The sequence below is a fragment of the Lepidochelys olivacea genome, assembly GCF_965140295.1.
Source record: "Lepidochelys olivacea isolate rLepOli2 genome assembly, chromosome: 5".
Taxonomy (NCBI): domain Eukaryota; kingdom Metazoa; phylum Chordata; order Testudines; family Cheloniidae; genus Lepidochelys; species Lepidochelys olivacea.
Genome location: NC_140415.1, coordinates 96561138 through 96577938, shown reverse-complemented (window position 1 = coordinate 96577938; position 16801 = coordinate 96561138). Strand labels below are relative to the sequence as shown.

General features: G+C 39.9%; 1 protein-coding gene across 1 annotated transcript in view; it reads right to left on the bottom strand.

Moving 5' to 3' along the window:
* Window positions 1–16801, bottom strand: part of PRUNE2 (prune homolog 2 with BCH domain) — a gene marked incomplete at its 5' end in the record, with an annotated part of 185171 nt that overhangs the window by 56176 nt on the left and 112194 nt on the right. Inside the window, 2 exons of the mRNA XM_084629293.1 lie at window positions 8058–8892; window positions 9371–16010. Coding sequence (XP_084485419.1) covers window positions 8058–8892; window positions 9371–16010 — 7475 coding nt within the window. The remainder of the gene's footprint in view (window positions 1–8057; window positions 8893–9370; window positions 16011–16801) is intronic.

The window sequence follows — 16801 nt, the reverse complement described above, 5'->3', positions numbered from 1 at the left end:
CCAGGCACACCTATAGTGCTGTTTAAATAATAATGAAAAACAATGCCAGTAGTAATAATGTGCTCTACCATTTGTCAGACTTGGGTTCAATTCTCAGTTCAAGTCTCTAATCCTGCAGTTCAGCAGGGACTGGAAGTATACTAAAGCAATAAGCTCAGTCCCCAGAGTGCCCAGCATTGTTGCAGAGTGACACTGACTAGTTAAGGAACAGTTGTGATAGGAGTGAATAAAGTCCTGTCCACTTCTCCTCATTTAAAGATGATGCCTTTGAGATCTCCCTAGGGAGAGGCTGGCCTATAAAGCAGCACAGAGGCAGAGGACTACCATGCAGAATACTGAAGAATCCAGCTGTTTATGATTACAACAAATTTAAAAAAATATTTTTTTGCTTAATAAACATAATGGGCCAGATTCTCTGCTGGGCCCAGATTGTGCTGACACAGCAGAGATGGGACATCTCTTTCTTTTTCAGAATTTCTAAAGAACTAAAAAAATCTATTATTTTGCCCAGCTCCCCTTCTGTCCAGCTCCCCTTCCAATATACACCTGATTCTATTACTGCTCTCACCAGGCCTGACTCCTCAAACAGTCCCGTCCTGGTGTTCATGATCCCTTCTCCAGCTCATTCTACTCCCCTTTTCCTCCTCTCACAATTCATCTTCCTATCTGCCTGCCTCTCCAGCAGCCATTCTAGCTTCCTCACCTCTTACTCAATTCTACGTGTTCCCCAGTGCCTGACTGAACCAGGCTTTTATTCCTGCCCCTACATCTCCTCTCCCTTCACCCTTCCATTCTGCCTCAGCCTTTTTGGTTTGTTTGGTTTTGGGTTTTTTGCATCATCCCCATCCTTTAGCTTTTTTGCTACACCTCTTCCATTCCACCAGACAGCCCTCTTGAGGTCCACATCTATCCTGACCTTTGAGCAGCATAAATTCTTTTACTCACTGGGTTCTTATTCTTAAATCTACTTCTAATCCTCAACTATCCTGACGTGGTAAGGGGAGGAGGCAGTTGCAAGGGGTTTATGACACGAAAACATGAAGGGGAACAGAGACAATGTGAAGGCATAGGTCCACCGGCTGGGGACAAAAAGGCACAGGGTATCACTGGGAGCGTGTCCATGCTTCTATATGTTGTTCCAGTACCTATAATTCCAGTGCTTGTGAGATGAAGCCTCTTTCCTTGAGAAATACTCTTATAATTTCCCACCACCACCATCTACCATACATGCAAACAAACATACCTGGGATGATGCCTACAGTAGAGCTGGGCAAATTTTTTTGGTTGAACAGTAAATTTGCTGGAAAATGTAAATCAAATCAGGCACATACTTTCATCCAGATAAAGAATGAAAAAAAAAAATAGAAAAAGGTGAAATGTTTTGTTTTGACATTTTTTAAAGAAACATTTTGACTTTTTTTGTTGTGCAATTTAGCTAAATGTCAGAGTAACAGCCATGTTAGTCTGTATTCGCAAAAAGAAAAGGAGAGTGAGTTTGTGGGGGGGGGTGAGAAAACCTGGATTTGTGCTAGAAATGGCCCACTTGATTATCATGCACATTGTAGGGAGAGTGGTCACTTTGGATGAGCTATTACCAGCAGGAGAGTGAGTTTGTGGGTGTATGGGGGTGGGGGGGGGGTGAGAAAACCTGGATTTGTGCTGGAAATGGCCCACCTTGATTTTCATACACACTGTAAGGAAAGTGGTCACTTTGAATAAGCTATTACCAGCAGGAGAGTGAGTTTGTGTGTGTGGTATTTGGAGGGTGGGTGGGGGGTGAGAAAACCTGGATTTGTGCTGGAAATGGCCCACCTTGATTATCACACACATTGTAAAGAGAGTGGTCACTTTGGATGGGCTATTACCAGCAGGAGAGTGAGTTTTGGGGGGGGGGAGGGTGAGAAAACCTGGATTTGTGCTGGAAATGGCCCAACTTGATTATCATACACATTGTAAGGAGAGTGATCACTTTACATAAACTATTACCAGCAGGAGAGTGGGGTGGGAGGAGGTATTGTTTCATGGTCTCTGTGTATATAATGTCTTCTGCAGTTTCCACAGTATGCATCCGATGAAGTGAGCTGTAGCTCATGAAAGCTTATGCTCAAATAAATTGGTTAGTCGCTAAGGTGCCACAAGTACTCCTTTTCTTTTAGCTAGATGTGTTTTTCAAAGAGTAATAAACACCGGAAAGCATAACAAAATAAAACAAAAAATGGGGAAAAAATTTGTTTTGTTCAAAGAAAATGTTTTGTTTGATCCAAAATAATTTTTTGTCTTTGTTTTTTTTTTTTTTTGGCAAGAAAACTTTTTTTTTAAGTTTCAGTTCAAAATGAACAGGTTTTTTTCAAAAATTGTTTTTTAATTTTTCAGCTTAGTCACCAAACTGGTAAATCAATTTTTCTCTCAGCACCAGCCTACAGAGCCTCTTCAAATGACTGCTGCTGCCTCCAGAGGAGAAGCGGGAGGGGAAGTCCCAACCCCAAAATGCAGAGAGGAGGCAGGAATATTACTTCCAACAATACTTTACAGCCTTTCTAAAAATGACATATTTTATAAACATTACTTCGAACATGCACAGAAAAGAGTGGTTATATGTAAGCTAATACCACCATCTATTGTGCCCCGGACCTTAATTACTGTTGTACTATCCAGTTTCATATAGTTATGTAAGATGAGTTACTCTGCCACAAAAAAATGACCTTCAGACTCAGGAAATTTTACTGTTGGCATCACATCAGCGCTAGCAGAGAAAGATGTTATTCTAGACATCCTAGACCTGTATAGTACTCCATGAATTTTTTCTTTCTAAATTAGTCATTCTTGGCTGTTCATGTAAGAAAAGCCATACAAAAAGCTATTTTCTTTCCAATGAGAGTGACATTAATAATGTGCTATCAGATCTTTTTGTATTTTACATGAGGCCAAATAAATGCCAGGACTTATTATTTCTAGCATTCAGCTCTTATTGACATTGCTTTATGGTCTTTCTTACATATTTTAATGCCAGAAATAAATTTTTAAAAAGATTCTGTGAATGATGTCAATCAGCCCTGGGTTATTACATTTCTTATTGATTTTGATTTTCTGATATTGTTGTGGGTGTCTCAAGGCAAGGCAGGAGGAGAGGACCTTCATGGCCTCCTAAAACCCTCTTGCAACCTGCTTGAACCCCTCTATCAACTCTTGTCAAGGAATTTGTTGATCTGCCATAAGGAAAGGACAGGACAGTGACTGATTCAAGGAAGGGGGACTTCAAGTTTTTATCCCCCTCTTTATCCAAGTTTTCATGTCTTGTTTTTATTTATGGTCTCTCATTCTTAATTTCTTCCCCGACAAAACAGTCAAACTGATTCCATTGAATTTTCATAGCTGAACTGTCAGACGGTTACTGGGGGAGGGCTGACAATTATGTAACCTGCATCTTCTCCCTCCCCTCATTCTACCAATTCAAGGCCCTGATTCAGCAATTGACCAAAAAGAGAATATCAATAGGTTGTTCCTGTATATGGGTACATGGATGTCCTTGTGGCAGTATCTTGTGCTAACCAGCCAGTCATTGGGTTGAGAAATTTGTGTTCCACTGCTGCTTTAAACTTTATCCACGAAACAGGATATTTATTTCAGACAAAGGAGCAGGCCCCAGAGGGATTTCATGCTAGAGCAAATTAAAGAAATATTTTTTCTTTTTTAATATGTCACCAAAATGCATATAAAAGAGTCCCTAATTACACACACCAAATCAGAGTAGTTCCCAAGTTGCTGATTGCTCGATTTATACAACAGCCTTAATAAAATGACTATAAATAATTGTTCCCATATGTGTTTGTCCCTTTCCATTTGGCAAATTATATTTATGTGTGTTTTTAATACAGCAGCAGCCTAACTGGCTCACTTTCCTTTACTTCTTTGGGCCTCAACATTAATACAGAGAGCAGAAATACCTGGAGCTGTGGGACAGGCACCTGGTATTTAGCTGTCACTGCAAAGCCCGAGGGGGAGAGTAGACCCATATAATAGGGTGTGGCCACACTAGAAAAATTTGATGATAGCCATATTATATCAAGAGCGAGCATCACTATGGGTGTAAGCTGCTAGTGTAGACAGAGCTCAGGTAGTTTTACCACTGGGGGCAGGGGTGCTGGAACAATTTGTATAGTGGGGGTGCTGAGAGCCATTGAACCAAACTGTAAACCCTCTATATGATAGAAACCACTTCGTCAGGCAGTGCGGCAGGAACCCTAGTTCCAGCATCTATGGCTGTGGGTATGTCTAGCTAGACTGCAATCCCTAAGGCCATGTCTATACTACCCGCCAGACCAGTGGGTAGTGATCAATCTATCAGGAATCGATTTATCGTGTGTAGTGTAGACGCTATAAATCGATCCCCGATTGCTCTGCTGTCAACTCTGGAACTCCACCAGGGTGAGAGGCACAAGCGGAGCTGACGGGGGAGCTATTCTCGTAGCTGAAGTTGCGTATCTTAGATCGATCCCCCCCCTCCCCCGTGTAGACCAGGCCTAAGTGTGACTGCAGCTTGAGCTGATATACCTGAGCTAACTAATACAGCTAGCTCGGGTCCCAGGATAGCGAAGCCACTGCAGCATGAGCTTCAGCGTTGGCTCACCCTGTGAGTAATTACCCAGGGATCCAGACAGGCTAGTACAACCCACACTAAAGCACATGGTGCTACAACTTCACTGCTCCAGGACCCAAGCTAACTAGATTAAAGCTAACTCAAGTATGTCAGTTCAAGCTACAATCCCACCCTTTGATTGCAGTCTAGACACACCCTGTGCCACACAAACACGCTCTGAAAAGCCTGAGCCTTGCCCCTATTAGCACTTACCCCATTGCTACCACTAGTTGCTGTAACAGAGGGCCACATTTTTCAAATGCTCAGAACCCACAATTGGGCTAAAGTTACAAATGAGCTCAGCATCCAACATGCTGCATTCCTTTGGAAATCTGCCCCCCCGGGCTCCTAAACAGGACTGAGCCCTTCTGAAAATTGGGTTCCAACCGAGGGTGCTGAGCACTTTGACAAATTCAGACCTACAGGGACTCATTTTTCTAGTGTCTGTGTAAGACCAGAATTAGCCCCCATATTTTGAGGAATCTCACCAAAAAGTTAGCTATTTAGTGTTTTGCTTCTTCAAAACTTTTCTCAGATTCACAGTGGTGACATAAAAATAGCAGTGAAAAATGGATATTTAGAATTATTCTCACTTCCTGTGTGAAGACATTAACACCACTGAGTCGTGCAGGCATGGCATGCGAGAAGCCTGGGATGCTGTCTCCATGTAATTAATCAGGGTGACTTAAGCAGGGCCAGCATCTGGCAGCTTTTAATATAAAATGCTTTTAGTGGGAGGCTAAAGAGCCTACAGCTGACTTGCGCCTGTGAGACGAACAAACCCACACCTTTCTTAAGTATCCCTTCCAATTTGTTGTCCCATTTGGCCATCTGTTCTGAAAGTCTCAAGGTCAAGCACTGGGACAGAGTTTCCATTGCTTTACTTTTTTACTGTACGGAAATTGATAAGCACCGACCCTCTCTGCCTTCAAACCTCTTCTGAAGATATGCTTCTTCCTCTATGGCAATAAATGCTAACCGATGTCAGTTAAGCTACCATCATCCTCAATGCATTCTTGTGCTGTCCATCTATAGACTATAAATAATTTGAGATAGGGACAATGTCTTCTTCCTTTATGGTTTTGTACAGCAACAAACAATGTTTGTTCTTCAAAAAACTAAGGCGCCAAACGTCAATCCTGCCAAACATTTATGCAGGTGCTTAACTTTCAGCATGCAAGTAGTGCCATTGAAGTCAAATGTTTGCAGGATCAGGGCCTACACTTAGAATGAAACCAATGTTTATCTGAGATAAAAAATACCAAATAGCTGAAGTATTCTACAGAAGGTTTTTTTTAACCATGTGTGGATTGAAACAGAACAGGAGACGGAGGTTTCTTTAACCTGTCTGGGGGGAAAAATCAGTGAGGGAACTATTGAGGTTCTGAGATTGCCAACATCAATCTTAGACAGATGAGGTGGGTGAGATTATACCTTTGATTGGACCAAGTTCTGTTGGTGAGATAGACAAGGTTTTGAGCTTACACCGAGCTCTTCTTTGGGTCTGGGAACCATTCTCAGAGTGGTGTCATAGCTACATACAAGGCTTGTCTCTCCAATAGCTTGGGATCAACAAGGCTACAAAAACACTGAATACAACAACAGGTTTCAGAGTAGCAGCCGTGTTAGTCTGTATCTGCAAAAAGAACAGGCGTACTTGTGGCACCTTAGAGACTAACAAATTTATTTGAGCATAAGCTTTCATGGGCTACAGCCCCCCTTCATCAGATGCATAGTTTGGAACATATAATAAGATATATATATATATATATACATACAGAGAACATGAAAAGGTGGAAGTTGCCATACCAACCCTAAAAAGAAAAGGAGTACTTGTGGCACCTTAGAGACTAACCAATTTATTTGAGCATAAGCTTTCGTGAGCTACAGCTCACTTCATCGGATGCATACTGTGGAAAGTGTAGAAGATCTTTTTATACACACAAAGCATGAAAAAATACCTCCCCCCACCCCACTCTCCTGCTGGTAATAGCTTATCTAAAGTGATCACTCTCCTTACAATGTGTATGATAATCAAGTTGGGCCATTTCCAGCACAGATCCAGGTTTTCTCCCTCACCCCCCTTGATTATCATACACATCGTAAGGGGAGTGATCACTTTAGATAAGCTATTACCAGCAGGAGAGTGGGGTGGGGGGAGGTATTTTTTCATGCTTTGTGTGTATAAAAAGATCTTCTACACTTTCCACAGTATGCATCCGATGAAGTGAGCTGTAGCTCACGAAAGCTTATGCTCAAATAAATTGGTTAGTCTCTAAGGTGCCACAAGTACTCCTTTTCTTTTTGCGAATACAAACTAACACGGCTGCTACTCTGAAACCATACCAACCCTAATTAGCCTCTTAGAGTTGGTATGGCAACTTCCACCTTTTCATGTTCTCTGTATGTATATAAATCTTTTTATTATATGTTCCATTCTATGCATCTGATGAAGGGGGCTGTAGCCCATGAAAGCTTATGCTCAAATAAATTTGTTAGTCTCTAAGGTGCCACAAGTACTCCTGTTCTTTTCACCGAGTACAGCATTAATCTTATTCAAATGTGATTTGTTTTGGGCCAGCAAACTGTAGTTGTTTGGTATATTAAATGCTGTCAGTACATGCAATTATCAGTGTACGCTGCCGCAGTAATGCATGCAGTGCTTCTTGAAAACAGGCTGACTGTCAATACTGCTGCTTGTTGGTGAAATTTTCAGGAAGCCTAAAACAACATGTGAACCAATTATAGCGGGGTAATGGAAGTTCTAAATGTCATCAAGCACTCTGTTTCCAATTAAGTCCCAATGCTGGTATGCAATAAGAAATATCCCTCCCAAGGGCAGTATCTTGCATTTCACATGAACAACTTCCCCATTTAAAAAAAAAAAAAAAAAGCCACCAAACTGCAGCTGTAAAGGGGCGAAGCAAGAACAAGCCAATTAAATCCTTTTATTTGATTCCCAAAAAGAAGCTTCCCTCACACTTCCCAGGATCCTTACTTTGAAAAACAAAGTGACGATCAGGTTTAGTTATAGGTCTATTGTTTTAAAATGGTGGAGTAGGAAGGGGACCCTAACATAAGGTGACCAGATGTCCCGATTTTATAGGGACAGTCCCGATTTTTGTTGCTAAAAGCTGCGTGGTGTAAACTGGGGTTGGAATTATGCCTGTGATGGAAAGGTTATCCTTGTGGTTCCTATAATCTCCTTCAAAATTATGAAACAATTTTAAATGGACCCACTTTGGGCTATCACTAACCTAGGCTCTGTTTGTTACAAAAGGAGAGAGAGAAATCCTGTAAGTACAACTAATACTTCATTTTGGAATGTTGTCACCTTTGCAGGATCCTCATCTATTTAAATAACACTGACTACCGTTTCCTAGAAGATTCTCAAAAACAGACTGTGTGGGCATTTCCTTACCCTGAAACTCGATTTAGTTCTCGTTCACTGTTGAGAAACTCTGTTTCCTCCTCCATTTCTTGTTCAGTTGCCATGCCATCTCCAGGATGCTGCTGTGAATGTACTTCCCATATACCATGACCGCCAACAACCTGCAATAAAAGAGCATCTGTCCTTACGATGCTTGAATTTTTGTCCTCCCTCGTCAGACTGTCTAAGGGAGAATATTTCTCTTGTTCAAATGATTTGTGAGGGATTTTTTTTAGCTGAACTCCAGATTGTTTGTCATGGATCAACTCCTGGTCTAAAACTGCTTCCAGTTCTTTGACAGAATGTCCAGACCCTAAGTCCATTGTTTCTGTCCTGCTTGAAATTTCTTCAGGTGATATATCACTGACTTCATTTTTGCCCAGCACTGTCCAACTGTGGTCTTGCGCAGGGCTTTCAGGGGATCTCTTTTCATCACCCAGTCTTTGAGGCAAAACAGAAGGACTTTTCTCTGCTAAATGAAAAGAATCCCATTCAGTAGTCAAAAAAGATTGGTCTTTACTTTCATTTATTATGGAAATTGACTGAAATGTATCTGAGGAGCCTGCTGAAAAGGCTTCATGAGACTCTGTTTGTTCAGCCACATTAGCTTCTTGAAATGCAAAATCACTTTCCTTTGTTTCAAGGATATCCTTCTTCACAGATCCATTTTCTTCAGTAGTAACAAGGATGTAATCCATCTCTAGTGCAGTCTGATCTTTGTTCACCTGTGTCCTCATATCTTCCTTACTCTCTGTACTTAACAGTTCAGGGCTCTCAGTGGAATTTCTTCCATTCCCCTCAGTATAGAGGGTGTCACTGGCAGCTTCTAAAATGCAAAACAAACAAAATTTCAGTTTCAGCAGTTAGCAATTATTGTTTTTCAAATGAGTCCTGTAAAATAAACCCATTTTTATTTGCCTTTGATAGCCTATGTCCTGTGTTAATTTATTCTTGCATTTTATATTATTATTATTATTTATTATTATTTTATTTTATTTAATATTGGGTAGTGCCAAGAGGCCAGTGAGGCTGGGGCCCTTTATGCCAGGCATTATACAAATATGCGGTAAATGACGCTCCCTCCTTCAAAGTTTCAGTTTTTGATCTAGCTACAATGAAGAGAATACAGGTCTTTCCAAGGTCCAGAGTTTCAGGAAGACACATGTATTCCAAATGCCACTCAGCTAAAGTCTCACCATGCAGCAGCTATACTGTATCTTACTGTTCAGTAGCAATACTCCTTCTCAGACATTTACTACTTTGTCTCATTAACTTATTTTATTAGACTGTGCATAATTTCTTACCATTGGGTGATCCTGTGACTCCACCTGCTGGTGAATGAGTATTACTTGTTTGTGCTTCATGTTCTAATCCTTTCACGATATCAGAGGATTCAGGCATCACTTCTGACTCTAATGGTAAAGATCCCAATGCCTGGTCTTCCTGGAGGCACTCTGCAAATGAGTCAAATGACTGATCTTTGGCAAGGCTGTCTTTGGTCTCTAAAAAGCTCATTTTATCTTTTTGAGGAGTAAGTGGAGATAATGGCATTTCCACCGAAACATTGCCAGAAAACTGCTGCTTTAATGAAATTTCCTTTCCTCTCTTTTTGCTGCCAGTGGCTTCTGTATTAAACGATACATCAGATGGAGAAGAGTACACCACTGGTGACTGTTCATTAGGTGATTCTTTAAACCAAGGATTATGGCTATCAGGCAAATGTTCAGGTTCTTTTACGACATCGTCAGCATGCTGACAAACTGCAGCATCTCTATCATTATCATCCAATGAGGTTTTTAAGAAGAGTGTTTGTTCGTCAGTTGCATCTCTTTCTACTGCTACATTGTGTTCACTGTTTAATATTGTCAGTTTGCTTACTTCATCTAATGACTGGCTGTTAGTGATTGATGTGTTGGAGCTATTTTCTATACCAGTCTCATTCCCATCAACACACATGTCTGATATTTCTAATTTATCGGAAGTCACTGCTGTATGGTCAATAGCTGGAATTTGGCCAGTTTCAGCTGAGACACTCATATCTTTTATGCTTTCTTCCGAATTATCAAGGGGAAAGAAATCAGTGGCAACTAAATGTCTCTGGGAGTGAACTACCTTGACAGAAGCTGCAAGAATATTATTTTCATAGTAAGCATCTTTAAGATGCAAGGAAGCCATTCCCAAATCTTCAGCAGAGGAGCCTGCTGAATCTATTGATTCAACAACTGGTTTCTTTTCTAAGTCAGATTTTTTTAAGATATTTTCCTTTCTGAATTCAGAAGCTTCATGAGCTTTAGGAGATATTAGCTGATCAACCTGTGTTCCATCATTATTTTCTGGACTATTTCGATCAGGATATGTCTCTACTTTGTGAGTTACTAATTGCTGTTTAACATCAAAGTCTGCTTCTTTGCTTATATTGGACACTGTGAGAACCAACTGACTAACTTCTCCAGCCTCAGCCAAAGCTTGAGTAGATTGTGAAGAAGCATGCTTAGCTTCATATTCATGGCAAACATCAGGCCTGTTTGAGGCCCGTGAACTACTGTCTTGGTCACAGTGACTTAATATATCAGGATTTTCACCCTCAGCTTTCAAAATGAAAAGCTGTTCAGCATCAGTCCACAAATCAGGATCAACTGAGAATAGCTGATTACTTTCCTGAGTCTTGTCCTGTAAAGTATATGGGGAACATGTAATCTGGCGAACTTCAGCTAACTCGTTCCATCTCAGGCTTGACTTTTCTATCAGTTTTTGGGATGAGTCATTTGCAATGAAAGCATTTTTGGGGGAGCTGCAGAATTCTGAAGTTCCACCGGTATTCCATTGTTCTTGAACAAATAGATCTTTATTTGAAGTTTTTATTTGAACGTCCACATTATCTCTTGAAAGATCAAGTATTAGGTTTGCCTGAGCGAATGTGTTTGGCATATCTGGTTGCCACTTTTCTGGAAAAGCATTTTTAGAAGTATCTTGATCTCCATCAACTGTGACAAAAGGCTGCTCTTTTAAATCCCTTTCTTTCTTAGCCAGTGCCAGTGGATCAGACAGTTTATGCTGTACAATATCTGGATCAATTTGACTCTTGTGAATATTCCTGGAATGCACTATACTTTCATATTTCTCTTCATTAAAGTACAGAGGGGGAGACTGATTTTCGTGGCTACCTAGATAAGCAGGATATGCAACTTTTAGTTCTTCACTTTGTACTGGTGCTCCCCAGGCATCAAGCTTAATGTTTGCCAATTGATTAATTTCTAAACCACCATCTGAATTAGAATATTGCCCCTCTACTGGCTTGTGTTTATGCGTTTCTGAATTCCACCATTCTGAATGGTCATCCGGAAATCCAAATGTTTCCACAGTGGACCTTTGATTTATTTCAGAATCAGCTTGCAATGATATATTCCATGATTCTGAATTCTTTGAAGAATATTCTTTATGTCCTGCTGCAGAAGATGGGGCAATATAGTAATCCATTGTACATGAATTCCAAACATGTGGATGGTGTGGATTTTCTTGGAAAGTATTCACTTGAAATTCTCCCTGACTTGTTTCCCAACCGTCTAAATATTCAAAAGCTTCACAGGTATCATTGTTAGTTGTGTTTAAGTGCATAATATCCTCTTCCTTTGATATATTCCAAGATTTTACATTTTCAGAGTTTTTATTTAAGATGGCCATCTGAACCTCTTTCTCCAGTTCCGTTTCAGCATCTAAACTGTCTTCAGAACTCACTACACTGGATTGTGCATAATAGTGTTCTTTAGTTTCAGAAACTTTATTCTCATTTGCTTGATAGTTGGAATCTATTTCTATCACTGCCTGAGGTGCCTCTGAATTTTTGGAATCCTCATTAGCTTCAGGACTTGATAAAGAAGATACTGTATCATCATCTACATGTGCATTCCAAAGATCTAAATTTTTAGGAACTTTGTGATCAATGCTCTCTTCAGATTCTTCCTGACTTTTATTCTCAAAGCCCCCCTTTTCAGGAGCTTTTTCTAATCCATCATTGGTGATATTCCAAATGACTTCACTTTCTCTATGACAGGTAGCTGGCATGCTCCCCCAAACATGCACATTTTCAGAGGCATCACTTATATCAGGACTTGTGGCACTGGACTGTGTATAATCATTTGTTGAACCACTCCATACATTATCCTCTTCACAATCACTTTCGATTTGTGTATCTCCTGGAAGGCTATTCATGGTGTTTGTCATTTCAGGAACCTCACTTGTCTCAGGACTTGTTCCAGGAGACTGTGTATCTTCACACATGTGTGAATTCCAAACACCTAGAATTTGGGGAAAATCATGATGAGATGTGATGTCAACATGTTCCTCATCTGGAAGTTTATTCCCAGATTCTAAACCTTCAGAAGCATCATTTCCCCCAGAATCCATTTCATGTGATAATGAATTATCCATCACAGATATATTTGTAATGCCAGGCACTTCAGCAGATTCAGAAGAGGGATTCACTTGAATTTTAGTCTGCAGAATCTCACTCATGAAAGGTGTTTCATGAGCATCACTTATCTCTGGACTGAGTTCAGAAAAACCTAATTCAAAACTGCAGATCTCTAAATTGCTAGGAACTTCCTCAGATAAACTCTCCTGAGCCCCTCTGAACACCTCTGGTGCTTCATTTATCAAAGGACTTGATGCAACTGATTGAGAGCTACTCTTCGCAGAGTCATTACAGCTATCTAGATTTTCAGGCACTGTAGGAGAATGATTTTCTTGGCCATCCTCACCTTTGTTATAACTTTCAGAGGCACTTTTCATCTCGGGACTTGTTGCACCCTCCGTAGCGGTACTTTCCTTATCAGTATTTCTAGGAAGTGACTGTGATATATTACTATGGCTGTAATTTTGGAGATTATAGAAATCTAAATGCCCAGAATGTCTTTCTTCCTCGTGACTTGTTGCAGAAGATTCTGCATTGTTCTGCAAAGTTCCTTTCCTCTGTTCCTGATTGGCAGGGTTAGACGGACAAGAAAAGGGCATATTTATTTCTGATTTCTCTGTTTCTAAAGCTTTGAAAATGTCACTGTTCCTTATTTTTTCTGGTGAGTTAGGAATTTCGGATGGTGGTGTACTTTCTTCTGAATCTGTTATACATGATAGTTTGGATAACACTGATGGTGACACTCTGTTATCTTGCATGGTTGTGTTCCAAACATTGCTAATGGTTAGCTGTCCACTCATCTCATCTATTCTTTTATATTCATCTATTCCTTGTTGAGAAGTACCAGAGATACCATTATTCTCCCATCCTGCTTGATGATTCTGCTGAAGGTGTACACTCCAGAGATTCAACTGTTGCTCTGAAAGCTGAGTTCTCAATTCTGAATCTTTATTAATGCTTTCTTGTACTTGCCCATTAACTGAAACCTCATTTTCTAAGTCACTTCCTTTCAAGTCCAAACCATTACCCATCTCTGAAGTGCTTGTAGATGACTGTGTATCCTCAAGGATGACCCTGTTCCATATTTCTACATTTTTTTCAGCTGCAGTTGGTCTGGTATTCAGTCCACCATGTGGCTGAGATAAGTGGTTGACTGTTTGATTATACACCTGCATGACTCCAGTGTCCTCAGAACTAGAATTACTTTCACTGATATTCTCATCACCTGAAAAATACTTAGCAGCTATTTGTTCTGAATTCCGTGAAACTGTACAAGTGTTTGGAAGAGCAGTAATTTCAGAATTTTCTGCTTTTAACTGACTGACATTATTAGGAGACACATTCCACATTTCTGTGTTTCCTGAGCTTAGAAAAGGCATGCTTCTAATGGATGGTTGTGGTAATGATTCCTTATCTGTTTCCTCCAATATTTTAGGTTCATCTGAATTTGAGTTAATCACTTCATCGAAAATTGTTTCTCTGTCAAAATGCTTGTCCTCATTTTCCCTTTCGTCCCCTATATATGTAGGTGATATGTATGAATCAGATGTTGAATAATTGGTATCTGGTGGAGAAACAACTAAATCTTCACCGGCATTTGATGAGCTAAAGTCTGAGCATCTATATGACAAGACAGAATCTTCCCATGGAACCAGAGTTTCTAGTACTTCTTTCTCTATGTCTTTTTCATACAGATCCCAGACATCCATATTTTCAAATTGTTTTGGTCTATATTTAGTGTCACCTAATACATTTTGATTTTCTATGGCTAGATTAGAATTGTTCTGCACATTATCAAAACTGGACTTTGTATTTGCAAAAGTGCTGTATTCTTCCACTGGATAAGCCCTCCCTTTGTTCCAGGCTTCTGAAGCTACTTCATTGTTCAGGTTTTCAGACTCATTTTCTGCAGTGTTTTCTGAAGAATATGATAGATTAGTTTTGGACATGGCCCAGGCTTCACGACTCCTCACAGAAGTTTGATCAGTGTCCAGTTTCAGCATACTCCATACATTTTCTGATGGCTTAGCGCCGTCTTCTTGATCAAACTCTGTCCAAACATCGTAAGATTCTGCATCGAGTTGTCCACTTTCACCTACAGTGTTACACCATGGAGCTGATATCACTGGGGTCAGCTGACTGGACTTCCACAAATTAGTAAATGCTTCCCTGTGTTGTTTTGTCTCCGCTAAAGATGCACTTTGCCCGTGTGAGTGTTCAGTGGTTTTCTTCTGCAGCTCTAAGCTATGTTTATCTCGGACAGGGTTAAACTGATTCTCCCACAGACCTGTTCTTGAGTATTCCGTCTGCCTTGGCTGTTTTTGCAGAAATACAGAATCTGAGGCTCTTCTATCAAAGTGCTCCCGAAGTAATGGGCTTGCTTTACAATCTTTCCATGAATCAGGGCTTTGAAATACAGATTCCTGTTCACTTGAACTCCACGCATCAGCATTTTTAGAATCTAATTCAAAACCATCCCACCAGCTTCCATACCTAGCACGTGACTGAGAATAGCTTGCACTATCTATTTCATTAATTTTTTTAATTACATCTTGTGGAAAAAACAAAGGTGGTCCATTATCTAATGGTGAGCTTTCTACAAGACTGTTCATAGGAGTTGGGGGAATTCTTGTTTCAACATTTTTCAACACCTCAGGTGAAGAAGAATCATCTTCCACTAAATCTGTCAAACTTGAAGTTTTTTCAGACAAATCTCCAGGATTTTCTTGCCTAAATTCATCATCAAATTCTACTAAACTGTCTTCTTCATTTGTAGTCATTAGTAAATTGGATGAATAATTAGCCATGTCATTTTCTGATAGATTTGTCTCATCAAATTCTTTCTGCACAATAGGTGGTTGTCCTTCTGATGAATCACTATTCAGGAAGAAGTCATCTGCTGGGGAATAATCAACAGAACGAGAAGAAGATTCAGATCGAATTGTAACCATAGGTGCTAGATCAAAACTGAAAAAATCAAAGTTATCACTGTTGTTTCTAGACTGAGGTTGTTGTTCTTCTGGTATTGCTCCTTCAGGAATGGGGCTATAGGAATCAAAACCTGGAAGGAGACTGTGATGAGCACCTTCTGCAACTGGACTATCATCACTGAGAAAAACTGAGCTCTCCTTGGAAGACCGGCTGCTTCTAATGGTAGCCAATCCACTGTCTGGACTCACAAGGTCTATATTAACATCAACATGGGCTTGGATAGATCCATTGAGATCTTGAGGATTTTCTATAAAATTGACAGAACTGGGCTGTGGTTCTATGTCAGAACCATATAGCTCCATGATACCAGAAGATCCCTGTGAAAGTGGAGCACTCCCAGCAACAGCTTCAGTAGAAGACGTTCTGCTGTTTGGTACCATTTCTGGCTGTCTTCTGTTAATAACTTCTTTAATTATTAGAAAAATTTGATCACCAGTCACCAAAGTATTGTCTTGGTGATAAACGAGGAATTGGTCACATCCGCATTCTAAAGGATCCAGCTCCAGGCAAGGATTCTGACATTCTTCTAATTCACAGCAAATCTGTTGGAAAATACAGTGGTTTCAAAAAGTCATTGTAAGGACAGTTACAAATGTATACTAATAGTATTATTGCCTACCTATTCTTGTCAGTTGATTTCTCAGCTATCTTGCTTTACCTATCTTTTTAATGAACTTTGAACACATTAATCCTCTTAAACTTAAGAAGATCATTGCATAACATTTATTATTTAATTAACAAATATTTACTTGAAATGCTATAATTTGACTTTTCAAATTAATTCTTCACTCCTAAAATAAACTCAGATTTTTGTTTGCTATTCTAGGAAAGCTGACTAAAATCTGTAAAAGGTGAAAAAGAAACTGAATGCTCCCAGAAAGTGTTAAAGAAATGCATTTCTACACCAAAGGGGGAAGTACTTATTTAGGCCACTGTCCTGCAATCAGATCCATGTCTGTGAGCTCTTGGGACTGTACAAAGTCTCCTCAAAGTCAAGTGGGCTCCACCCTGTTACAAGGCTCTGCCCGCCCATGCAGATCCAGTTGAAGGATTAGCACCTCAGTGTGCACTGAATTTAAAATAATTTAAAAACAGGTCTAGAATACTAAAAATAATTTTTCTTTAATAGTAACAACTGTATGGTGCCCAAAGATCTAGTGAAATATTTATACTATTCATGAAATAAAATCAAAACCTTGAATCAGAACTCTTTCACATTTTGAATAGGTAGCAGGAGTCTGATTTTAAATTCCTGGATCTCAACCAACACCAATAGTCCAGCTTACAGGTTGGAACCAAAACTAGAAACTTGTTTCTTCCATTTCTGGTTTGG